Source organism: Homalodisca vitripennis, chromosome 3 (assembly GCF_021130785.1).
Source record: "Homalodisca vitripennis isolate AUS2020 chromosome 3, UT_GWSS_2.1, whole genome shotgun sequence".
In the NCBI taxonomy this organism is placed as follows: domain Eukaryota; kingdom Metazoa; phylum Arthropoda; class Insecta; order Hemiptera; family Cicadellidae; genus Homalodisca; species Homalodisca vitripennis.
In genome coordinates this window covers 32,059,975-32,087,587 of record NC_060209.1, presented here as the reverse complement: position 1 = coordinate 32,087,587, position 27,613 = coordinate 32,059,975, and the positions used below count along the sequence as shown (strand labels likewise).

Below are 27,613 nucleotides of genomic sequence, written 5' to 3'. Positions count from 1 at the left end.
TAGTATAAATAAGGCTAAAAAACCCTATAAGATAGAATATAATGTTAATCATTAATCCATACAGTTATTATTAACTAGCAGAGATACTCACAAAGTATTAGGTGTGTGAGAGAACATCCGAGGATGAAGACACATAGGAACGCTAGAGATACGATGAACATATAAAAGTATCGATAGTTTCGTTTACCGACACAGTTCCCCACCCACGGACAATGGTGGTCAAACCTCTCTGAAAAAATACAACACTGAGTTATTAAGTGTACATACACAAATATTTATTATTAGATACAAATTTTAATCTAGTCATTGACATAGTGGTCAATTAAAATAATTGTACCCAAGTTATACTCAGTTTCGGTTTGTAACCTCTTTTAAGCAAACAGCTGGAATTATAATACTGAAATGCATAAATGTGTGTAAATATAGACCATTTCTAATTCATACATCTGTATGGTTGGTTCAAGCCAAGTCTTATCAAGGTATGAGATGGCAAGAACAAATCAGGCACGTTGTGGTATTAACGTAACATGCGGTGCTAATAAAACACCCCACAAATTTGACATGATTCAAAATATTTTAATACCAACAAAGCATACATATTTATGCAATATCAATTGGAACAAAGTTAACAGAATGGTCAAAATTAGAGCAATAAAGAATGTTCTTTGTTTTAAGTTTGTTTTTGACGATAGAAGGATTGTGAAGGAAACAAGATTTTTCCGGACATTTGACATCGTTCAGTGATACAAACAATCAGTAAAAGTACGTTTCGAGATCTGCAATCTTATCTCTTCTTCAGGTAAATAGCTAACCTAACACATAATTACAAACTAGGTTAAAATAGAGAAATCATATCAGTGTTGTGACACATGTAAGTCAGGAATCACAACCACCATGTTGTGTGTCAACTTCACTAACTCAAACTTAAAACACGCACTTAACACATTCACAGCGGGTGACGAGCATGCTCGTCATGCGAAAATGGCACGCCGGGAAGGCTGTAACACTCATAGTGAGGTGTGCCTGTTTTGGTGAGTCAGTTGGTGCGATTCATCGCCGGTTCGCCATTTTCCTTTGTTGTGTATGCTTTGCGATATTGTGTATGTGGATTATAGTGTCTGTTGACTGTGTAAGTGTATGTACTCATAATGGAGGAAGACGATAATGTTATTGACGATAATTTTTCATCTGATGAAGACAATGAGTCGAGTTCGAACAGTTCTAGGGACGGTGAAGGCGGCGTTCCCCACCCCCAGTGTGCCACCCCACCCCAATACGTGTAATTGATGTACTATCTACGTGTCATTCATGTACTATATATGTGTAATTCGTGAGTGTTTGTGCCGAAACCTAGTCCGCTGCGAGCACATACAACACAGGGATCGGCACCCGGTGCGGATGACGAGCAGACTCGGCATGGACATGATGTCACCCGTTCCAACCAAAGAAGCTTCCGGGATACCTTGGACAACCCTTTTGGCTATCCTGACTCCGTTTTGGGTAAGTAAAAAACAAAAAAAAATTCCTGCATTTTCTGTCGCCGGTAATTTTGTCATCCGCAGTGAAACTTAACACAACAATAATTATTAAAATTGAACTACAGAATACAGATCACAATAGGTCTGCATTCGCTGACTAACCAGAGGCCAATAGCACATGGCAACAAGATGGGGACAGAAAAAGTGTAGGGAACAGGAGTGGGCCTCTGAAGAAGAGATCAGATTGCAGATCTTGAAACGTAGTGTTACTAATTTCTTGTATCACTGAACAATGGTAAATGTCTGGAAAAATTCTGTTTCCTTTATAATAATGAATATATATATAAAGAAACAAAAAACAATTACTGTACATCGCAATCATACAAAACGCACATTGCGTTATGACATTGTTGTATTTGCCATTTGTCTTTATGAAACCAAACAAAAAATTAAAAACCAATATATTAACTAACTACAGCCAGGCATGGATACATGCGTCAAAAATGAGGGTAGAAAATGGAATAAACGCTGCAAACAATTTAGTTAAAGCAAAGATGAAATTCGATAGGCGTAAACACTTAAGCAAAGCAAACGGACTAACCAACGCAGTTGTCACAGAGGCTGCAGTGTGAGGCACGTGGTGGTCTGAAGATCTTGCACGTGAAGCAGTACTTGAGCTTGACGGTCTGCCCCTTAACCAGGATTTCCTTAGTACGAGGTGGAGGCCGGAACGTCGGTGAGTTGGCACTGTTAGACACTTCTGGAACAACATCAGCCATCATGCCATAATATTTAAAAATATATATATTCTGAAAATCAAATCATGGTTAACTTAGTTACAATAATGTAAAAAATACCTTTATAAATGAATTTACAGTATTCATATAACTAAAAATGTAGACATTTATAAAATTACAATAATTAATTCAATCTCAGAGGAAATGTTATTGTAGTCTCTAATAGTTATCACTAAGGGTATGTCAAATTATTTAGCATTTTCTAGTAAGTTCTAATAGGATGTAGTACGACTAATTGAGAAACAAAAACACCCAAATAAAATAATACTGCATTTTTCCAAATGTTGAAAAGAAACATAACATAGCCTAGAAAATGAGAACTAATTTGCATATTGTACAGCCATATTTTTTTGTGAATTTATTTCTTGAATTTTATTTCAGTAAGAAATTAATCATTTGCTGTATTAGTCTTGGTGATGGGCTGAAATGGGAGAATATCAAAATGTTTCAAAATAAATTTTTAAATTTCTTATTAATAATATATATATATTTAGCAAAATACGTCAAACAGTAATTAAGAGGTGATTAAGAGTGTGGCTAGCCGTCATTGTAAAATTTCCAACACTTGCCCTAGAGATTTGGTTGCAAAATTATAGAAAAGGCTTCACTTTAAAGGTAGAAAGAAAGTTGTTTTACTTTACTGCTTCAACATTCAAAAAGTATAACTGCACAAGAAAAAAGTCAATAGTATATTAATTATATATTTAAAATGAGTCGTCTCTCAAAGTTCTACGTTTAAAGATATGAGCGTAAATGTGTTTGAAACTTGTTTAACAATGTTCGTTTACAATAGAATTCCTAGGTCAATCCACTACAGCTGGCTTTTCAGCCTGTATCTGGGAGATAGAAAACTTTATATTAGTAGGGTTGTTTGTGCAGCTTTGCAAACTGCATTTCAAAAATCTATTTTAAAAATAGAGTTTATATATGGACCTTTCATCATATTTGATTATGTTATCTTCAGAAAGAGTTAGCACTGCATACATAAGGCTCAATGAGATACTGTTCACACCATGATATTACGGCCTGACTTAGGGACTACCATTCACAGAACCTAGCGCAACGCTACCACATTCTGTTGACTGGTCCTAGTTACTAACTTCAATGAGATGTCTACCTTTGAATTATGTTTATCTTTCAGCGATGTATAGTAAGTTATTTTATTGCAATATGAATTATTTGGTCTCTAAGAGAACAAAATATACTCTTCACTAATTTTTTTTTCTATTTGTTGTTGTAATTTTGAGATTACATTTTTTGGTTATGAAAAATGTAAAAATCAAATATTTGTTAAGGTTAGTCTGATGACTTGTTGGGTCAAAAATACACATTACAAATTTTTAACTTTTATTATTTTATGGTACTTTTATGGTAAATTTAAGGTCTCATTTATTAAAATCTGACAACTCTAAACATACTTCATTAATTATTTTCTTTATGTGTGTATGGCCAGAAACTCTCAACAAATGTTAGAAATACCAAAAAGTCATCCAGAACAAAGATAGCTGTGACCATATTAGGCATAATTATGTTGCTTTAGTGGTTATGATTGTAAATTGATAATTTTCTAAGATTTCTCAGATCCCACACTTTAGTCCAAGTGTCTGGACTAATATTTCAAAATCAATATTTGCCATATTACGCTGAGTCACAGTAAGTGTTTTGAGCTTTTCCAAATTCGTATTATTTATTTTAGTTTGTTGATTTGTAAAATTAAAATGGTTTATAATACAAAAGTTCAGCATATTCTAATGCATTTCTAATCCACTGATTTGATAATTTATACTTAATGTATATATACATAATAAAGGTGCATGTTAATGAAAATATTAATGTTAAATATTTGGTGAAAGCACTCATTACAATTGTGTTTGCTATATATAAGAAAAGTTAAGTAAATAAACATATATGAAGGAAACAGGATCTTTTTGGACATTTGTCATTATTCAGTGATACAACAGAATCAGTAACTATTGTTACTACTGATTGTACTGTTGTATCACTGAATGATGGTAAATCCTGTTTCCTTTATAATCTTTCCATGGTCAAAAAACAAACTTCAAATACGATTAGAATTAAGTCAGACGTGACATACAAGCAGAATGCCATAACTATTCTACTTTAGTGTTCACTTGAAGGAATGTTTCAGGGTGGTAGACTACTTACAAAATTAATTACTTGCCTTATTGAAACCCTAACTAGGTATAAGTACCGTACATTTAAAACAGCCATAGAAATTCATATAAAACAGTTCTGTAAAAAAGTACAATTATTACCCTGTACATTTTAAAGATTACTGAAAACTAACACTGTATTATTATACTATAAAAATAAAGATTAAATTACATTTAAATTTCAAGTACAGAGAAATTTGAAGGGATTTTACAAAAAATAAAATCTAATCTCCTTATTCTTGGAAGCCGCAGCACGCTCCTGACACTAGGAAAATATCACACCCGATGATGTTATAACAACTCTGTATGATTTGTAAACAACTCATAAAGAAATATCTATTAACTGATAAGGTATAACAATCAAACAAACCCTGCAGCATGCTTATGAAGGTCAAGGTTACTACTAGCTAATTGTCTTTGAGGAAGTTGAAACTATTTTTTAAAATGGAATCGACTGCCTCTGATATTTTAATTAAAGTTATCAACTGTAACAAATTACAACGATAAGGCCTAATTCACCAATATTACATAAAATATTAGCAAATATGTAACTAAACAATTTACTGGCCAATTATCTGTTTAATTTATCAAACTACTTTTTTTAATTCATAAGGTTGCTCAGTATATTTTTATCTAAACCCAGGTTTTTGAAATTTTTGTTTAATTATATCAATTATCTTATTTTAAGCACTTTGCAAGCTTATTAAAAAATTGCCACAAAATCAAACCAGCTTTAAATTTATGTGTTAAATATTTTTATTTTCAGGAAATGGAGATTACTATTGCGTTATTTTTAATTTGTGTTCCACTTTCAATACACATTAAATTTGTGCATAGTATAAATATTTTGAAAGAAATTCAAGATTATCATTTCGGATAATAATGAACCAATATTGTTTATCACAAGAAATCAAATTAAGGATTTCCACAAACCAAATATTTCACTGAACATTTTAAAAAAACTCCAAAGAAGCAGTTTTACTTTAATACTGCATATTTTTCATGATAATACTACATTAATGCAGCACCACATTGACATATTAATAAATAAAATTTTTTTATAATTATTTATAATTTTATTATTTAAAACATAGATTGAAATTCAGCCAATCCTCTGACAGTTCCCAATAAATTTGGTGTAATTTTTCATTTCTTTGCATATATTTTATGGATTTAATATATATTAACCCTCCGAGCGTCGGCCGACTTGTTTTACCAAATAGGCAGAAAATTCAAATTTGTGCATATCCATGTAAGTTTGTATAACATTATGAATATATTCACAGAGCCCTATAACCCTGTATATTTATGTGTTCATGACTAAATTTGCTATAATTTGCCTATTATGAAATTGTTCTAGAAGTAATATAATAATAACATGTGAATACTTTTTATACTAAAAAAATATTTTCTAAAATATTTTTTTCTCTTTTTCACAGGCTGTTACAAAAAGAAATTTTTTTTTAATTTAAATTTTTATATAATCATATTATGTGATTCTTTACAAGAAACATTATGTATAATACTCTATATTTAAATTATTCTTAAGATTTTTTATGAATTATGCAAAAAAAGACTGCAAAACCTATAAAAACAGGTGGACGTTTAGGGAAATGTTTAGGGAAATATGACGGATGCTCAGAGGGTTAACAAATACCTTCATTTTCTATTATATTGGTACTAAAAGTTGAAAATTTCCACCAATGATATAATTTTATAAATTGTAACGATCTTTTACTTAAGAATACTTACAATATGTGTACAAAATTTTAGTATTGTAACTTAAACCATTTCTATAAAATACCTACAGACGAAAACAAAGAATCATACGTTCATTTGATTTCCGAAATATTGGTCATCTGTTATTGGATGTATACACACCTGTTTTGACCATGTTAGACTTCACTCTTCTACAAAATTAAATTAAATTTTATAGAATTTGATTCTGAAACCAACTAGGTATCAACAATAGAGATTATTAGGAAACAATAATTTCTCCTAAGAAAAGGTTGTTATTCAAACCAAATCAATAAAAGAAACAATATTTTTCGCTAATCATAAGAACTTTGGCTTTTGACAAAGTTATGCAAAAAGTACCTCTCCCACATGTACCGATGATTAATCATCTACGATTAATCTTTGGTATCAGCTCCTGCTTTCAAGTGATTGCTCAAGTCAAGTAAAATAGAGTAAAAGATTCTGCAGATATTATTTAGGTCTTGTTTTAAAGTAAGGTTGAGTTTTTAAAGTTGTTCCTTGAAAGCGACTGCTCCCTCCATCCTTAGTGGTATAAATGACTATTTCCATCTAAAAAAAAGGTAAAAAAAGTTTATTGATTGTTTCCTAATAATCTCTATTAATTGTTGATACCTAGTTGGTTTCAGAATAAAATTCTATAAAATTTAATTTAATTTTGTAGAAGAGTGAAGTCTAACATGGTCAAAATCTATGTAGGATTTAAGGAGAAATGTACGTTTCCCACAACCTGGAACCCCTTGTACCAAATCGAATCTCCTGTCACTTGTGTTAAAATATCTCTACATCCTTAATGCTGTTGTAAAACATCAAGTCGTTCATCAGTTTTGTATTGTCAGACGCTAAAATCATGATGATCATTAGCGACGGTTGTGCCTGAAGCTAGAGAATTTGTTATCTGCCACACTTTACAAGCACAACAAATTAGGACCACCATAACCAAATTCGTAGCTTTCTGAAGATTTTTCAATAGTGAAATCTCCGTTATGAAGGTTCCGTTATAAGTAAATTCTTTAGACTGTATCAATGATCTTGACTATTTCATTGGTGTTTGTCCAGATTTTTAATTTGGGCAAAAATATTCTACGTGCCTGAGGAGGTCGTTTCCTGTATTTTGTACACTATATGCTGTGATCTGTGAACTGTTATATGAGGAAATAAATACTCATTCATTGATTCATTCATTAACCACCAAAATTGAAAAAAAGCAATGTTTAGTTTGTGTCAATAAAGAATCCTCTCTTTCATTCTGCAAAATTCTTTCTGCTCAATCACTGCACATTTATAAAGTCCTATGTATTTTTTGACACAGTTGTGTAAAACTGTTGTCAGGAGAACTAGAGATTGATGAACTGGTTCTTCTCCATATATATTGTAGCCTATTGTAAATGTTAGAAACAGTGTATTTTGAAATCTTGGATACTTCCCATTGGATGCAAAGTTGTTTGTCAAGAAACTGGTCAATAGACCTTATCTTCTTGTTTAATGTGTAATCTTACACAATGCAGGTAAGTATTACAGGAAAATTGTAACATAACTTGTTAGATGTCTCCATCAGTTGACTCCTTTCAGTTGTAGTAATAATTGCCTAGATATGGTATCTATGTGGCACACTCTTGCATGGGAAATTTAAAACACCATTTATTAATTCCATTACTTTAACCCTTTGAAGAGTTTAGAAGTTACGATGCACAGATTAAATCCACCCCTTTCTGCTTAGTGTGTGTTGTGATATACTCGGTACATTCTATAAAAAAAAGTACATTTCCCAAGTAATTTCCAGTTTTAACCAATCAAATTGCATACTTAGTTGTCCACAATTCATTTCTAGGAGTGAAACGATACTGAAGTAACGATATATTTCCATCAGCTTTTGTTGTGATTCAGCTGGGAATTGCTGATGTTGCTTGCAAGTCATCTTGCTGTTTATTGAACGTTGCTGTGTTTACATAGTCTTTGCATTGACTTTAGTTGAACACATTTCCGGTAATTAAAATTGTAGTTATAATTATGTGGTGATTAGTTTCAGGTGTGTAATGCAGAGTTTTGAGTGTGTATAGTGAATCAAATCTAGTCATATATTAGTCTACACCGGCAGGAGTTTTTTTTTTCTTCTTTAATGTTTACCTTTTATTAGGCTGAACATAACTATTTTATATTACTGTACAATTATGGCGGGACCAAGTAATATTAGACATTAAATTTACAGGATTAAATAGACTATAACAAGTCTGGTAGTTAATTTGAAATTAATTTTGCCCAAGAAAACTTCCAAAATCGAGGCCTTGACGTAGATATTCTAATGGTTTGTTCTAAGTGTGAAATGAAATGAAATGAAATGAAATGATTTATGAAATGAAATGATTTATTAGCCCAATATAACATTACAATGTTATAAGGCTCGTCAAGAAATAATAACACTAAATACTAAATAACAATTAAAAAAAAAAAAAAATACTAACTACAACACAAGTAACATATAGCTAATACTAGGTGGTATGATATTTCACATCTTAATTATTTTCTGGTGAATTCGGACGAAAATCGTCAAAAGTATAAATTTCAGTTTGAAGCATGTATTCTTTAATAGTTTTTTTGAAAGCCTTTAATGTAGGAATCTCTCTCCATGCTAAAGGTAATTTGTTAAAGAAATGCTGACTATTGTAAGAGAAAGATGTTTTAAAATGGGTTGTTCTGTGTATAGGAACAGGTAGAGAATAACTATTACGTGTTGTGTAGTTATGATGGGAGATAAAGGGATTGGACTGTATTCTTTTATATGTTTGAGTTAAAACTTCCATTATGTAAATACTTCTTACTGTTAAAATTTGAAGATTAAAAAAATGTCCTCTACATGATTGATTAAATTTCAAATTTCCTAGAATTTGGATTGCTCTCTTTTGAGTTTTGAAAACCTGTTCAATAAATGGTGAACTTCCCCAGGAAACAATTCCATATCTCAACACAGATTCGAAATAGCCAAAATAAATAGTTTTTGCTGTTCTTAAGTCAGTCAAGTTTCTAATTTTACGAATAGCATAACATGCTGAATTTAGTTTCTCATTTAACTGACTCCCATTAACTGTTTATTGTACTCGAGCAGATCTGTGATACTTTTGTTACTGCCCAGCTAATTATTTGTTATCTCTAACTATATAATAAGGAACAACTTTGTGGTTAGGTACCTCTTGTAATAAAACTGCATGGACATGACCACAAATTAATTTCTAAGAATAGAATTAGTAATTAGTATTAAATGAAAATGCAGACGAACGCAAATAGGGTTTTTGAATTTACAAATAAAATTTTATTTCAAAGAATAAATAAGTAAAAAAAATAACTTTTTAAGAACAAAACTCAAAATATCTACTGAAATTAATTTTCTGCACCTATGATAGTGTTTTAACATTCCATTTAAGTCCAGGTTGTAACATTTCTTTTGCATGTTTTACAAAATACATTCTGTTATTGATTTTTATCAGTTGCATAAAGAAATGAGCCATATTTTCTGGATGTAAACAGACTTTGCAAGCTTGCATCAGTATACTAAATTTACAAAACTTAAAACTGAAATAGCTGATAAAGTCATATTTTTAGAAATCCAAGAAAATTTATGAGCCCCCCTCAATCTATCTGGATATTTGTGAACTAATTACACACTTGCTAATAATAGTACAGGAAATAGGTATGGCGGTACAGTTCACATCAATCACACTGCCCTCAAAGAAACTGTGCCTTGGAGAGTCGGTGATTACCTCACTGTCACTATTGGCTATCAATCGATAATGATTAAAAAGGTCACAAGAGCTTGTATGTTATACAATTGCACCTTTATTAGTTTATTGATAGTGTTGAAATTAGGTTTTTTTTTCATTTTGTCTCATGACATAAAAAGACCATAAAATATATAGATTAGTCACTAAAAAAATAATAAAATATGTTGCTTAGATATCATTAGTAAACTGTGTAAGCTTTGTAAATTTTGTTCTGATAATTCTCTTATTTTAATTGTTAATCAGTATGAAATGGGTTATTAAAATACAGTGAAACAGGCATCTGTTGTGCATCATATATTCTGATTTTCATGTTGTTTACTACTGAAACTACATTTTATACTGTCTGCAACTGACACTATGGTACTTTTTTTCAGCTATCTTGGATTTATTCAACTTGTCAGATGTACTAAAAAATAAACCTTCCACTACTTATTATATATTAGTAGACTATAATAGTAGAATTTAGCAACAAGCCAAATGTAATTTTGGTCTTGTATGTGTTAGCTAAGATTTACAGCGAGTTTATGAAAATAAAAGTATCGTACCGATTTGTTTCTCGATGTAAGCGGCTTCATCAGGTGTTGCTCGAGGGATGACGCCTGGATCACTGAAACTCGTGCGCAGGAGTGCCGACATGACAAACACAAACAGCAGTGCACCCACTGCAGGGATAGCAGGAGTAATGCGCATGGCCAGGAAAGGACAACTGCAAACACACATAATAGTAAATAAAGGAACACTACAGTCTACTGGTTGCTCGCTAATTTTACAATATTTACCCTTAATTTCAACCTAAATGATTAATTTTTCCACCCTTTCATAAAAAATACTGTATTTTTAAATGAAAAAGTAAAGTTATCCTAATTTTGTAGATATATATTTTTGTTGTTGTAGATATACAATTTTTAATTCAAAATATCTTAATCTGATCCAATAATTTACATTTAATTTGCATTATTTCAATCGAGAGGTGTGATTGAAATATTCCATAATGTTCCTCTACAGATGGATGCTCTGAACGAATCTGCTAAAGCAAAAATACTAAGTTTTTGTTTGGGTTGTAACAAATTTATAAGGATTTATATAAATTTTAAAATATATAAAAATGTAATAAAACATAAAATTTGATAGACAAATTTTTTAAAGAGATTGAAAAACAGGACAGGAAAGAACCCTTGTGATTTTTATTTCTTACCCTGTACTAAATGATGTATGTTTTGTACACAACAATCAAATCAAAAGCATAGCTTCACAAACGTTCTTCGTATAATGGAGCCATAACAAATTGAATTGCAACAGAAAGCAAAACACTCAGATATTGATATGTTGACTTATTTTCCCCATCTCATATCGTCAACTACTTCTGCTTTTACAAACGCCAGTGGTCACATCAAAATTTCTATAGCATTACTGATGTACTAGAGTACTATTTACTGCAATAACACTAAACTAACTTTCCAAATGAAAAATAAAAATCCAAAAATTAATGTTGCACATGAACTAAAAACAATGAATACTTTTCATAATATACAATATGTTTAATTTAGCAACTGCTGCTGTATTAGGAACATTGACTTGTCATAACTACAGAATACCATTAACAATGCATTAGGCTGAATGAAAACAACTTGTTTTTGTCCATATCTTCTAGTTTAAAGCTGGTTGTTATTAAACCTAGTAAACATGACAGGCACAGAAGCCATTAGAAAATTATCCATCTCCCACAGCACACTGAAATCCTCTTACCTGACCTGAAATAAACTGCTAATTCTTTAGTTACTCTTAGTCACACATTAATTATAAAAATTGCATTATTAAATAGTCCACTATATTTTCTATTAGTTCTATTAGTTTGGAAATGGAAATATAAGCATTAAAAATTACTTACTCTTTTAGTCATGCTTTTAGGAGACAAAACCACATGGTTGTGGGCATACTTTGAAACAATGATTTGAAGGATGGTTTGGACAGTCCACAGTTTGACTGTTTGTAGCATCACTCACTATTTTAATTAGACTTGGTGTTTTGAAAAGTAATTTTGTGGCGAAAAAAAATAATAACAATAATAACCAAATTATAACTGGCAGGAAGTGGCCTACTGACATGACTCTAGTAGTGACAGGCAGTTGGTGAGCAGAGTATAGCTTGCATTGTCAGTCAGCTGTACCTGTTTACCTAGTCCAACGGCAGGTAAAACTAGTAGGCAGACAAATAACAGCTCAAGGTCAGCCACTATTGCCTGCTATCTTCAATCTTCAATTAATTGCTGTGCCCACCAATTATCTATGGTCTATGGTTCATTGATTAAACCTTATTAGACATTGAGAAATTACATACAAACCGTTATTACCATACTATTTAACATTAAAATATAAATGTTTCTATATTGGGAAATATAATATTGGATGTTATTTCCCTGATTTAAAAATTAAAAAATGGAAAACTTAAAACATCAGCCAGGTGATCTGGTAATAGCAAAGTTAAAGGGACATGCTCCGTGGCCTGCAGTGATTGAAAATGTGGAAAAAAAAGGAAACACATTTATTTTCAATGTAATTTTTTATGGTTCCAAAGAAAAAGGAACATGTAGACTAAGTGAACTATCAAGTTATACAGAACAAAAACATAAAATCCCTCAGGATAAAAAGCAGAAAAATGAAGTCTACGCCTTAGCATTTAAAGAAATTGAAGACGATTTGAGAGAAGTAAGCAAAGAAAACACTGTAATAGGGGTTCTCTAAAAAATCATGTTATCTCTCCTGTGCTGAATAAAAAACTACAGACTTTCCATCTCCACAAACCGAAAAGCCGGTGAAACTCCTACAAATAATTTACTTACTCCTAAAAACAAGGCGACTAAACATCAGAATGTCAAAATCCAAACCCAGCTTTCACATTCTGTTCATAACATGGAAACAAATACGTGTAATAGGTTCTCAATCTGCATGTCAATAATGGAATCAAAGTATATCACAGATGACTCTATTGAGTTATACTATAACATGGCTTACGGCAAAAAATAGTTAAACAGGAAATATTGTTGATGAATCCCGTGGTAACACAAGCTATCAAATGTTTAGAAGACACTAACACTATTGTGGAGCCTCTTCAAATTCAAAACAAGTCATTCATCTTCTTTTCCTATTAGTGACTCACCTGCCATTGACCAAAGTGGGGGGATCTCACTGGAGTCTTTTGCTGTATGTGAAGGGACATGATGAATTCTTACACTTTGACTCAATTGGTGATTATAACTTATCACATGCTAAACAGGTGGTAAAAAAGATATCTAAACACTGGGCTTGGGGGAACTTACACCTATAAACAAAGTAGCAGTACCACAACAAAGCAATGGAGTGGACTGCGGTATCTATATGCTTATATTTGGCGATATACTCATCCAATGTATCATTAAAGGGACAATTTATGAAATAAAAAATAACCGAGGAGATTTCTGGCCAGACATCAAAGAAAGTGATATATTAACCAAGCGGGCTCAGTTAGCTCTACTGTTTACATAACAATAACTTTACCACACTCAGACCCGACACAGTTGCTGAAATGATGTACAGAATGCCCACTCCTACCCCTACACAGGATCTTCTGGGATATTCAGCACTAGAGGGCTCCATTGATCATACTCCTGTAAGCTGTACGGCTGATTTCCAACATAAACATAAATAAAAATTGTAGATATAAACATGGATAAAAAATGCTACCAACCTAAGAAAATGGAACGAGGTGAAAAAGAGGAAAGGAAATAAAAAAAAAAAAACTAAACAACAAGGCTCAAGATCTCACTGTTATTCCTTTAAGTGGCAGGTTTGAAACCTTAAACATCACAGAATGCGACTCAAAAGAAGAAAGAGATGTAGCACAATTTGGTAATGAAAAAAACTATTTAAAGCAGGAAAAAGAAAAAAAAAACATCAATCAATAAACCAATATCAACAGGCAAGAAGAGTAAAGATGGTCGAAAAAACAATGGATGTTGAATTTTACGCAGACAGCCATGGAAGGGGTCTTCCTGAAACAATCGGTGCCTGTAGTGGGGGTAGGTAGGATTAGAGTGAGTGGTCTGGTTATGCCCGGGGCTACAGTCTGCCAAGTGTACAGACAAGCTGAAGGAGCTCTTCATCGACCCATGGTCATTATTGCAGGGACGAATAACATACTTAAAAAAATCAACTGAAGAAATCTACTCTAACTTAGAGAGGAATTTGCAGAGCTTAACCAAAGAAAGAACTGTACATGTAACAACAATTCCTAACCGCTATGATACAAACCCGATTGATCCAACACATCACGATATAAAACATAGCAAATAATTATATCAAGGAAATTGCTGTAAGAATGGACAATGTGCACATCATTGACTTGGATGAACTTGGAAGAGATCATTTCACTCGACATGGCCTACACCTAAATTATCGAGGAAAAAAGAAAACTATCTTATATGATAATTGATTCCCTGGAAAAAACCTTCAAATATCACAAAGGAAAAAAAAAACACCTAAACACTGAAATAGAACTTCCTTCTCAATCTTCAACCATAAAACCCTACTCTATCAACATAATTGAGGCAGACATGAAAAAAATAATAAGACAACACCAAAACGATCTACAATAGCCTTTTGCGCACGCTATCTCTAACGATTTAGACATGAAAGAAACATGAGTGCTGGGGTTGCTGTATTTTTTAGAGAAAGTTTCGGAAGACCTCAAACCTCTGACTTTGTGGATACAAAATTAACATGTCAGACACTTAAGAGCGGAGCAACAGTTTACAGTTTGGTCACTAAAGAAAATTACAATGGTAAACCGACCCAACAAAGTTATAATGAGGCTTTTGAACAATTAATCAAGGACTTCAAGAGAAAAAGCAGCTAAAAAACCCTCTATTGTTCGCCCATGGGATGTGTGCGTGACCTGATAAGACTGGAAAATTTATGTGAAAAACATAACCCGCCTTCAGCAAACCACAGGTGCTACAGTCTGTGTTAACATCCTATGACCAACCATCTGCGAGAAGGAAGCTGTGGCATGGTCTCACTCATACCGAGTTTTTGGAGAAACTGCGACAAGTAATGAATGACTCCAGAAGTAAAGCAGCAGCCCAAACAACTACTACAGTGAACTCGCCCTCTGTCAGCCCGATCAGACTTAGACCCACTCAACTTGGAGACAACGCAGACACCACACAGAGTCCAGTGAGCCCGAGGGTGGTGCCAGGCTCTCAAGAGTACAGCCAAGTAGTGAGGTCTACGCTAGTGAGTGATGTACAAAAGCAGAGTAATGTGTCTGGTGTTGAGTCTGACCAAGTTCCACAAAAATGTACTATAAACAAGAGTAATATAATAGTAGTATAACTGATAGTACAGGACTAGTGGAAAAATGTTAATTTAAACTGACTTTAGGTGACAAAAAGATAATGTATCTGCAAACTGTAGTTCTTTAAATAACCCAAAACTAGCTTCTTTCAATATTCACTCCAGTTTGATAATGCACTATAACATTCAAGGTTTTAACCCCCATAAGATTTCTGAATTATGTTTATTTTTATCTCAGCTAAATTCAAAAATTAAAGTAATATCTATAAACGAGCACTGGCTTAACAATTATTCCATTGTGTTATTAGAGGAACATAAATAATTTTAGAATAGCTGATTTTTATGTTAGGAAAAATTCATTGAGAGGAGGTTCATGTTTATTGGTAGAAGCTAGTTGTAATATAAAGTTTTGAATAATATCTCCTTAGGTTTGAATCAGGATTTAATATTTGAGTGTTCTGCTGTGGAACTCATTGATTTAAACTCTATTGTCATATCTGTATATACAATTCCTAATTATGAGGTAAGGAAATTATTTTTTGCAAAGTTTGAAAAGCTTCTCTTCTTTTTGCAACAGCGAATGAGTAATAAATCAATTTTTGTCACAGGGCGATTTTTAATGTAAATATTTTAGAAAAAATAGTATATTTTCAGGCAAGTTTAGAGAATTAATAGAGTGTTACGGGTTTTCTCTACAATTTGAGGAACCAACTAGAATAACCCAGTCTTCATCATCCTGCTTGGACAACATTATAACAAATAAAAAATACAATGCAAAAGATTAAAATCAATATGGATTTAGGGTTGTCTGACCATAATGCTATCTTTTTAAATATACCTGGTCAAAAAAAAATCCAAAATCCGAACAAAAATAATGTTATGATCAAAAAGAGAATATATTCAGATGTTAATGTAAACAGTTTTGTTCACTGCTTGGAAAGAAGTGGTATCTCAGACTTTTGACCCAGCTCTTGATGTTAATAAAAATTACAACAATTTTTTTTTAAGTAACTTCATAATGACATTGAATAATATCTTCCCTCATAAAAACTTTTAAGAGGACCACCAAGACTAAACCGGTAGTCTTGAATTGGGTTACTCTGGGTATTGAAATATCTAGTAAGAAGAAAAGGGAACTTCATTGGGAAGCAAAAATAAACAGAAATCCAGAGTTTTTAAATTATGTCAAGTCTTACAAAAAAACATTCAAAAAAGTAGTAAAGGCAGCAAAAATAATGGCAAATAGCGCCTACATAGTTCAATCTGAAAATAAATTCTAAAGCTGCCTGGCAAATTGTAAATACAGAACTTGGCCACAATGGTATTAAAACTAAAAAACTGGTATTGTACTGAATGGGTCCAAGGATGGAGAAGACATTTCTAGTCCTCAAGTTGTAGCTGAGAGCTTTAATGATTATTTTTCAAATATAGTTTTAAATAACCAATGTAAAGAGAGCCACCGTTAATGGAGTTCATATGTCAATGAAGCTCACTTGTTGTGAGGCTGGGGTTTCATTGTCTAGCTTCAACCCTTGCAATATTGGTGAAATTACTAAAATAATCTTATCAATGAAAAATAAAACCTCATTAGGATGGGATGAAATACCTATCAAGTTGATAAAAGCCACTGTTCATATAATATCAAGGCCTCTCACATTAATTATCAACCAATGTCTGAGAGAAAGGAGTTTTCCCAGAAAAATTGAAATATTCACAAATATCACCAGTTTTTAAGAAAGGCTCAAAAAAGGATTTAAGCAATTATCGCCCCATATCAGTTTTAAGTAATCTGTCAAAAATATTTGAAAAAGTAATTAACTTAAGACTTGTAAATTATTTTGAAAATAATCACATTACTTTACAGTAAACAGTTTGGTTTTCGCAAAAATGTTGGGACAAGGTCAGCTCTCACAGAATTTACAAATGAGGTGATGGTGGCACTCTTGACAGGTCGCAGGCTACAGCGGGTGTTTTCTGTGACCTGTCTAAGGCCTTCGACTGCGTGGACCATGGAGTATTGTTACTCAAATTAAACGATTACGGTATAAAAGAAAATTGCTTTAGTCTGTTGAAATCCTATCTCACAAATCGAAAACAAAGAACTGTTATATTGGATAACAATTCAAAATTTTTTTCTAATTGGAAGGATATATCTACAGGTGTCCCTCAAGGTTCTATTTTGGGTCCCCTTTTATTTTTAATTTATGTTAATGACCTACCAAAAGCCTTAGATAGAGACCTAATCTTGTTTGCCGACGATACAACAGCATTAGTTAAAAACAGATTAAATACTGAGCTCCCTGACTCAATTTCAGATGTATCTAATGCTATGGATTCTTGGTTTAGTGCTAATGGTTTAAAACTAAACATTGATAAAACCCCAAATTATAAAATTCTCATTAAGGAAAAACGGCTGAAACTTTAAATGTTCCAAATTTAGTACCTTCTCATAAATTTCTGGGAGTATTTTTTGACGAAAACCTTAGTTGGAAAAAGTACATGTAGAAAATGTTGTAAAAAAGATTAGGTCAATATCTTTTGTATTTTTGCATATGAGAGACTGTTGTCCCCCTTGATACCATAAAAATTATTTATCATGCATACGTAGAGTCAATCCTGAGATACGGTATAGTTCTGTGGGCCAATCCTCAAATATCAAGTATGTTTTTAAATATCCAAAAAGAATAATTCGCATAGTTACAAAACTCCAACCCACGTAGTTCATGTAGAACTCATTTTTGTGAATTTAAAAATTTTAACAGTAATAGGATTGTACATCCATGAAATTTTAAACTTATATTCACTTTGAAAAAATGCTTTGCCAGCCATCTCAGGTTTCAGCATAATTATAATACAAGAAATGGCCTCGTTTTAAGATATCCATCCCATCGCTTAGCTCTTTTTCAAAAAAGTCCTATATATGCGGGGTTTGATGCTGTACAATGGTTTTACCTGCGGCATATAAGGAAATGAACCAAAAAGAGTTCAAAGAAAAATTGAAAAATGAACTATTGAACACAGCATTTTATTCATTACAAGAATATTTTGAAAGTGATTTGTATCTTGGTTTTTAGGGATAAGTATTTTTATTTTCTCTGTAATTGTAAATTGATACTAATTGACCTTATTAATTTTTTTTTATAAGGTTTGACGATGCACCTGTTTTTCTATGTGTATGTACATATTGTAAACGTCTTGTGCAAATAAAGTATGTCTAATGTCTAATGTCTAATGTCTATACAATATTTGTTACCTAAGTGGAGCCAGTTAAAATTAGTCACACGATATATCACCATAACATTATTTCACCTGTTATGGCATAGAGCCTATATCAAACCGGTAGTACTGTATCTTTATAATAATATTGACAGTTCCATGGACCAAAATGATATGTCTGTTCTTTGGCTTCTAATATTTTAGAACCATGCGCCTAGGCACTCAGAGGTTAGATATTAACAATTCACTAAACACATAAAAATTCCCAGGAGGTTTCACTTTTGGCTGGTTTATTTATGCCTTCCAGTTGATCCCATATTACGCACAGCAAAACCCGACGTGTCACTTAAATCTGGGCAACCTTATGGATTTTCAGGAGCGGCACATCACTAACTGCAAATGTCGAGATTCTGGGATGCAAGGGTAGTTCAATAGGTCTAGTCTAATGCAGTGTAGGAGATGACTGTTGGAATTGGTGGGGTTCCCTAAGAGTCAAAGGTTCTTGCTAGCCTAGACATAAGGGCGTGCCACCCCCTGTCTGCTCTGATTGGAGGGGCTCATTCACAGCTGGCTTTCCCTTCTTCCGAGGGGACATGACTGGGATTAATACCCTAAATTCTTCCTCCTGGCGGCCCCTACCCCTAATTTTACCCATCCAGAATATAAACTGGAAGTAGTACAAAGGTCCTTTCAGAACTAGTTGCAATTTATAAGCTTCTTGTCCTAAGAAAGAGAGAAAGAAAAAACACAAACAATATTAACCCTTACAGGCCAAATCACAGGCCAATGTTGTTATCTGTAGTTTGACTTGTCCTGTGCTGGAAGCACTGATTTTGGTAGAGGGTTAAATAAAATCCAGTAATTCCACAAATATACTTTTTTAAATGAGGTCAGTTTTAGGCTAATACTTCCAATCTGGGCACTGTATAAAAATCTTATCAAACAGGATACGGGAGAAAAGTTCGTACAGTGCTGATAACCACTCGATAAGATTATAGCCATAAATCAAAATGATTTTGACAACTGAAACTGCTCTCCCCATAATCCAACCGATATGGCTGCCAGTAAATACAAATAATTCTAATTGCACAAAAAGTATATTTCCAGTGTCTCCTCTGAATCTGAGATATTTTTGTATTTTTACTGTTTAACAATAACAGAGTAAACTTGACATTTAAACTCTCACAAACTGTTTTTAAACTCACATTAGCCTCTTAAAGACATTTAAACTCTCAGAGGCCTTGAGAATGCCTATAGAACATTTATAAAGTTTTAGTGTTTCAAAACACAATAAATATTAGAAAGAAGTCTGCATAAATTATTTCCAGAATTTTGGATGAAATTTTATATATTCAACAATTTTTTTACTTTATTATAAATAGTTATTAAATACGTCTTGACAATTTTAGCAACCCTTAATCTTTTTAATACTTTGTGGTTTTAAACTACTTTTTAAGAACCGTTTTGGCTATTTATAATTAAAATATCAAGAAACATATTTAGAATGTTCTGTAATAAGTATTTATTTTAATTCAAAAATACAGACAGCCAAGACAATTAATTATAATATGAGAGTGGCAACCAAAATCAGCATGTTGCTTCGAGTTGTGCAATCAGTGAACTTTAAACTCACATCTAAAATGTCCTTGATGATAAATAAACAATCAGTTCATTGAGCTTGAGAAGTTAAATTAATGTTCTTAACAGAAACTAAATACTGAGTACGTTTATGAAGGCACAAATTATTTTCAAACAAGTTGTCAAAAGTATTTAACAATGCTTAAATAGATGTCAACTTGTTATTATACATACCATTAGTTTAATACAAATGCTTTTTGGGATAAAGTATGTTTGATCTAACATTTAGATATTACCAGTAAGTTTCATGTCACTCCAAAATACACGGTTTAAATATTTATGAATATTGTGTTTGATTTTTATAAATTTAACAATTTACAGCAAGACTAAAGGTGTATAGGCCTACAAAAAAAAATAGTTTAGATCATTGAGCTCAGAACAAAAACACTTAGCAACAAGGATATTGTACGCCACCAAGCGAAGCGAAGAAATAGAATTTTATTTCAATTCAATTTCAATATTAAGACGTATTCCAAATATTTTATTTTATGTTCACAATACATTCTTTAAAAAATCACTTATTTTGCAAGTTAATGTACAGTGTTTGATGTTTGTATTTTTACATTATTTTATTGTATTTTTACATTTTTTTAACAGTATTCAAACATAATTTATTTGATTCAATTTATCCACTCACTATATATTTAAAACAAAACAATGATAGGAAAATAGGACGATGATAGTCGTCTATATTCACTTTTAACAATTTTATATATTTTGTGTAGTAATTATATACAATTTTACTAGTTTTAAATATTACCATTCTTTTCTCTTGACTTTAGATGAGGTACAAGTTTACAACTTGAATACAATCATTTAAAGTATAAATAATTAAAAAAATATTTTGTTACCAGATATACGTTATGGCCTAAAATATGAAAACGATTTCTTTTAAATCTGAGGATGCCCGGTTTGACGTTTTTTAATCTCAAAATCCCGGAATCACAAAGTTTTCTGGAACTGCAACCCCTAATCATGAGTCTCAACAGATTGTGCTCTGTTTTTAAAAATATTAAGATAGCCCAATAACTCTCCTGTCTACAAACAATAAATATATAATTCTGTTTCTTTCAATAATAATCACAATAACAGCGTATTCTTGAAAAAGAATATGTAAGAAGAGTCCTACTTTAAATTTTTTTTTTATCTATGCACCATTTTCTCATTCTGCTTGTATTTAACTGCACACAAGTTGACCGCTCAACTCTTTAGTTAGTACAACTGGACAAAACTAAAATACTCAATTCTCTCTCCTGTCTAAGAGACAACAACTGCAAAGTTACAGACTTTTATTGCTATAAACTGTCTATGCGAACAGGAGAGGTAATCAAGCTCTTTACCATCTGGACAGTGCTTAAACCTGTTTGTGACATATGAAACTACTATAAACAAGCTTTGTTGTTGAATTTCAGGTCTTTCTGACAGTGTAATAACTTTATTTTTTCCCATTATTTTACTAACAATTTTTTGAAATGTTTATTATAATTAACTGTAACAACTGTAAACTGCATTCTGAAGAATAAGAGATGCCTTGGAAGTAGAATATGAAAGTTTGTACGGCAATGATAACTACTTTACGTACGCTCCCTATTTTTTTATTGTTACCCCTTCCTTAACACACTTCCTTACTGATTTTACAATAATCAGTCACTTCCTTACTGGCACAAAATACAATGTTTACTTTTACAACCTTTATTTATATAATTTGTACTAAAATATTTTATACAGATTGTATTTTTTTATTACTTATTCTAAATGAATATAACATTTGTATCATATAACTTCTGTCATACCAATCGGATTCAATACACTTGTAAAGTTATAAAAACACAGGCATCAGTGTGTTCGGAGAACCATTCATCAGAAAACTACTTCCTTTTAGATTGAAGCAATGTTCTAGTTTTATTTTGATTGTGATGAATCACATGAACAGATAATGATGTTTCATAATTTTGATGAACAACATCAAACTAAAGTTTACCATATTTTCCAAATCCCAACTAACGTACTAATCTGATTAATGTAAAAAAAAAACATCATGAAATCACACATAAATTAATTTTAAAATCAAGGCAACCAAACTATAGTGGTAAAGCACAAGACGAAAGAAAATGAGTTTCTAAAAAGTTAAAACATATAAGTTGTTAGTGAATGAAATGAGATGCGCAAAATCTTTTAAGTTTATAAAACCACGTATTCAGCAATGAAGCACTTGTTTGCAAATTTAAATTCGAGCTGATACTGACTGTCTAACAGTACTGGACAGGAGAGCTGTGAGGACAAACAGAGGCTAAACAATACCAAGCTGACAAAAGAATTCGTGATGTCCAGTGTTACTGGCCAGAGTGCAAAGAGGTAGGCCTAAGGTAATTTGGATGAATTGAGTTTCATAGTTATCCTGGCACCGGTCAATGAATGATCTCGTTGATTCATGCCTGAAGGAGATCAGTCAATTTAGGTACTAATCTTTGAGAAAACCTTCATGTCATTGGCAAACAGAAGTACATATGGAAATGTTCCTACTGATATTGTTAATAAATATCATTATCAAAGATGGTTCCAGAAGAGACATTGCAGTACACCAAACAATGCAACAAACACGTTAGAGGTTACACCATCAGCAAATTTGGCAATAAATATATCTGCCAGATAGTAATTAAATCAATGAAAGACTATCTAGTTCGTCCAAGGGATAGGGATAGGTGACTAATACAGTAAAAAATCTTTGAAAAATTCAAGCAACTTATACTGTTCAAATTTTTTGTCCAGCCTAATTTTTATTGCTCAAGTTTGACAACTTATAGCTATTGTTAGGAGTGTTCTAATGTGCAAACTCTATCTCCGAAGACTTGGACCTCTTCCATGTGAAAAGAATGACCTGCTTACACTCCTCCATTAAATACACTCATACACGCACATCCATATTTACACACCATATGCTCTGATTTAATCATGTTCCACTTTTAATTGTTAATGCATCCTCATTAAATACAAATTTTGTTATTCTTGTTACTGTTTTCAAAGTCATTACAAAACTATACCCGTTTTGTGATTTGTTATTAATTTATCAGTTGTTATTATTGTGCCCCTGTTGCAAATGCTTGCCTTGTAGCCTATTTTGTAATATCTATCCTTGTTAATACTCTATTAGTCTATATTTATTACTAGTGTATTATAATTTAAGTGTTATTGTACATTCCATGAGTATTGCTATTATTGTAGCTGCTGTCTTCAAACATTGCATATGTATTGACATTGTAACCCTTTGTTATATTTTGTTCATTTTTGCGTTTAAATTATTTCACATTATATTATTGATGTATTGAATTGACAGATATCATTGGAATAAGAATAAAAAAAGGTTGGAGTACAATAAGCAGACCCAGTTTTTTATACAGAAGAATGTAATCATCAATATCTAATATTCGCATCTCAAATCCTGGACTATCAATCGATATAAAAGTATCTATAGTCCTCAATAACAATCATATGTTATAAATTAAAATATGAACTTAATATTTACAGTGATCAAACAAATTATTATAACCAAAACCAATATCGTTTGCCAATTTCGATATAAAAAACCAGGTCCGCTATCGTACCCTACCCTAAAAAAATATTATAATTTCTATTTTTACTAGCTTGTTCTACTATTAATATAACCAAAGACTATTACTATTGTTTGTTAAAGAAGGATTTATTTCTTATTGTCAAACCAATCTGTAATATTGTGGATCTTGCCGAACTACGTAATTAAATGTTATATTTATTCTAAGATTAACAAAGTTCAAAAATCTTTATTATCCAAATTTTTTAATGTACAGTAAATCTTATGGTGTAAATGCTTAATGTTTGATGATTTTATAATGTTAAATAACTCACAACAGCTAGTTTATGAATAAGGTAGCATAGAAAATTAGGAAAGACCAGTACACAAGTATATGAATGGATTTGCATTAGCTCCAAATAATTTATGTAAATGCTGAATAGAAGTGGACTTAAACAGCAATAGATCAGAAAGCAATAAAGTACATGTTATTTTTTGTAGTGCTAGGCTCCATGTTTGATTTAAGTGTACTTTAAAAGAACACACACCGTAACGCCTAGATGTTATTGTTGTGTTAAAAAATGGAATGTAAATTATATGAAATACAAATCAGTTTGTCTGTTGTACTAAAAACATTTATTCAGATCTAATCATATTTAGTGATTCTCATAACTATTTTTTTAGACACATAGGGTAGGGTACGATAAGCGGACCCGGTTTTTTTATATCGAAGAAGTCATCGATACCTAATATTTGCATCTCAAATCCTAGACTATCAATCGATATAAAAGTACCTATAGTCCTCAATAACAATCATATGTTTTAAATTAAAATATGAATTTAATATTTACAGTGATCAAACAAATTATTATAACCAAAATTAGGAAAACTGAAGACGACCATATTTACTCCTCTCACAGTTACAGTTGTTTCTTTCCCACAAATTTCATATAATGAGTTTTTCGGTACAAGTCCAACATGTTGAAGCCACGAAATAGCAACGTTGTATAGTTTTCTAAAATTGACTGCCATTTTTAATAAACAGAATTACTTATGTAAATTGAAATATTATCCCACATGTATTATTTTAGAGTGTTTACAGCTGTTGATATAGATTATTTAAGTTAATAGTTCAAAATAATTAATCAGTATTGATTGATTATATCAATGGTTATGATTAAGTAATATCGTTTGCCAAATTCGATATAAAAAACCGGGTCCGCTTATCGTACCCTACCAGACACATATTGAATGGAATTTATATTGTAAAGATTACTGAATATTCCAAATCTCATATTGTATGTTCATATCATTTGTATTGAACCTACTGTGTTTAAATGTAGTCTGTATTAGAACACCCCTGCCATTATGAAATTATACTCAGAGTCAGATTAATCTTCCAATCTAAAACTAAAATAATTTGTATCATAATTAACTAATGGCCGCAAGTACAATGGCAATTTACTTGTGTTATCTGTGTCACAAGCTGTCAAACAGATTTAACCTTAAAAATTGTAGAAAGTAACTAAATCTTACTTTTTTTTACACTTTATAAATACACATACCCTACATAACTTTTATTCATAATTAACCAATTACTTTTTTAGATATAAAACCAGCTAGTTTAACTTAAACTACACTGTAATTTGAAATGCTTATAACATAATTAGATTAGATATTGTGGTTTCTGTTGTTTAGAAAACCATGAATATAAGTGATTCGATTATGGTGGTGGCCTCCAATACTGCTACCGAACTGTTATCATGGAGGAAGAAATCGAAAGCATCATTGCACATGATTAGCAGAATGTATGCTATGAGCAAGCCTGCCTTTATCACATTTGCTCTCACAGCTAAGGAAGGGCTTCCGTAACTGTAATTCTAATACTCCCAATACATGTAACTCGTGTAATTTGTTCTAATATTTTAGGGACAGACAAATTGTATATTCTGACAAGTGGTTCTATTTTTATTACATTGGCTCTTGAGCCTTGCTTGATCAATACCCCTTATCCTACTATTTAGATAAAGCAGCCAGCAAGAAAAGTCTACTTACTCGAAAATGAAAAACAGTGAACATGTTCCAACTATAAGTCCAACTGTCACAAAAAATACACTAGTTTGAGGAGCCATCATAATTCTTCCATCACAGCAAAACTTGTTCCTTCCAGGAAACAATTCCCATTTTCTAGTAACATGTGTCATCTTTGCTGTAACATGAGATGTACTGTATTCTGTAAAACTTCCAAACTAATATTTACCGTTCTGTTAATACCATAAAAGCCTTGTACCCGTTGTGGAAGGTTTGCTTTTCTGACTATCCATAACCTTCAAGACAATTGACAATTCAGCCATGATTTGAACACCCATGTTGTATTCGAATTTGAAAAGATAAATATTCTGTATACATAAAAGTTTGTTTATTTTCCATTGTTCAAAATAAAATCAAGCGAATTAAAATTTCATAGTGAAAATATTTTTTCCAATTTTTACAAACTAAATACTGTACTTTATTGTAATGCTAATGAATACAAAATCAACGAACAGATCCCACAAAACTGCGAAAGCTCAGACCGTCAGACACAATACTAGAACAACACCAGGCAGACTGCCTGTTGATTTTCCTGGTGGTGCCACAGCCTATGAGGTATTATTGACGTTCATAATACATACAGTATAAAAAAGATTTGTTGATTCTTTTAGCCTATTTTAAGATATACAATTTAAAACTTGTTTTATCACAAGTAACAACATTTTGATAAATCACGGTTCCTCATATTTTAGAAGCTAAAATTGTTCAAGCAGTGTTATTCCTAGAGTTTATATTATATGAATTGTACACTGCATTTATATTTATTAAAATTTTGATATCTCCTTTTAAAAAGTCTTTATCAGTTCAAAAAACTCTGTTTGAACTAATAGATTGAACAAAACAAGTTTCGTTTAATGTAGTGTCGGACATAAACACACTTTGATAAAATAATACTTAACAAAATGTTACAATGATAGGTAAAACATAAAGAACTACACCATTTTTACGATAAATGTACTACAAATGAAAAACATAGGAATAAAATCAATAAAAAGGGACTAACATAACGCTAAAGCCAAAAAAGAGTGATTGTTTATAGTTTTATAACAATCCCTTGTATCAAGCATACGCAGAATTGTTTATTTCTGCTATCATCGCCTTGCTCATTATTTTGCTACCACAATGTCGATATTATTTTTTATCACACAAAATGAACAACTGGAGGCAAACCTAACCAAGCAGATAACGTAGCTATGGCACGAAGGATGGATTCAGTTGAATTTTGAGTTTAGCTCCGGTTCAACTTCCTTTTACTGCAGCGTTTATATCTGACGCTACCTCAGACTTGACTCCTAGAATCTAAAGTTATGTTCGTCTGAAGAGATCAAAAGAAAGTCGACAACGAAGAAGCTATAAACGAAACATTTACATCGTTTCGACATCAGAGACGCATATAGCCTAAATAGGTGAAGTGGTAGTTTCATTTTCTCATCAGATACACAATTGAGTGTACTCTCATTGTCTCATCAGGTACACAATGAGTAGGCGGGGGAGAGAGGCGTTTTTTTGCACAGAATGTTGGTCTTTTCCTTATAGCCCATTCTACGGCATTTCTCGTGATCAAAGAGGCAAAATCTGAAACATTTACTGATTTATTAATTTGTCTTGTGGTTATGTTCAAATAAAAGTTGTTCCGACAGTTCAGTTCTTTTATATCAATTATAGAATGATAGCGCGTAGTTGAGATGAATGTTTAATGGAAGAATTAATAACTAATAATTTGTGTAAAATTCAAGATGCTGCTGATTAATTTTACATTTCAAAATAATCAAATAAACATTTAATTGTGGTGAAATTATTAGTTACCACTT

General features: G+C 31.9%; 1 protein-coding gene across 2 annotated transcripts in view; it reads right to left on the bottom strand.

Annotated features, from left to right (window-relative positions):
- The window catches only part of LOC124356771 (palmitoyltransferase ZDHHC9-like), a 53,786-nt gene extending 27,489 nt beyond the window's left edge, over nucleotides 1-26,297 (bottom strand). The window contains exons 1-4 of one of the 2 annotated variants that reach the window (XM_046807960.1): nucleotides 25,767-26,297; nucleotides 10,526-10,686; nucleotides 2,080-2,238; nucleotides 92-229 (exon numbers count right to left, since the gene is read on the bottom strand). In XM_046807960.1, coding sequence (XP_046663916.1) covers nucleotides 92-229; nucleotides 2,080-2,238; nucleotides 10,526-10,686; nucleotides 25,767-25,915 — 607 coding nt within the window. In that variant the 5' untranslated portion in view covers nucleotides 25,916-26,297. Of the gene's footprint in view, nucleotides 1-91; nucleotides 230-2,079; nucleotides 2,239-10,525; nucleotides 10,687-11,868; nucleotides 12,004-25,766 lie in introns of those variants that run through there. The other variant, XM_046807962.1, reaches the window with a different exon arrangement.
- Nucleotides 26,298-27,613: the final 1,316 nt, after the last annotated feature.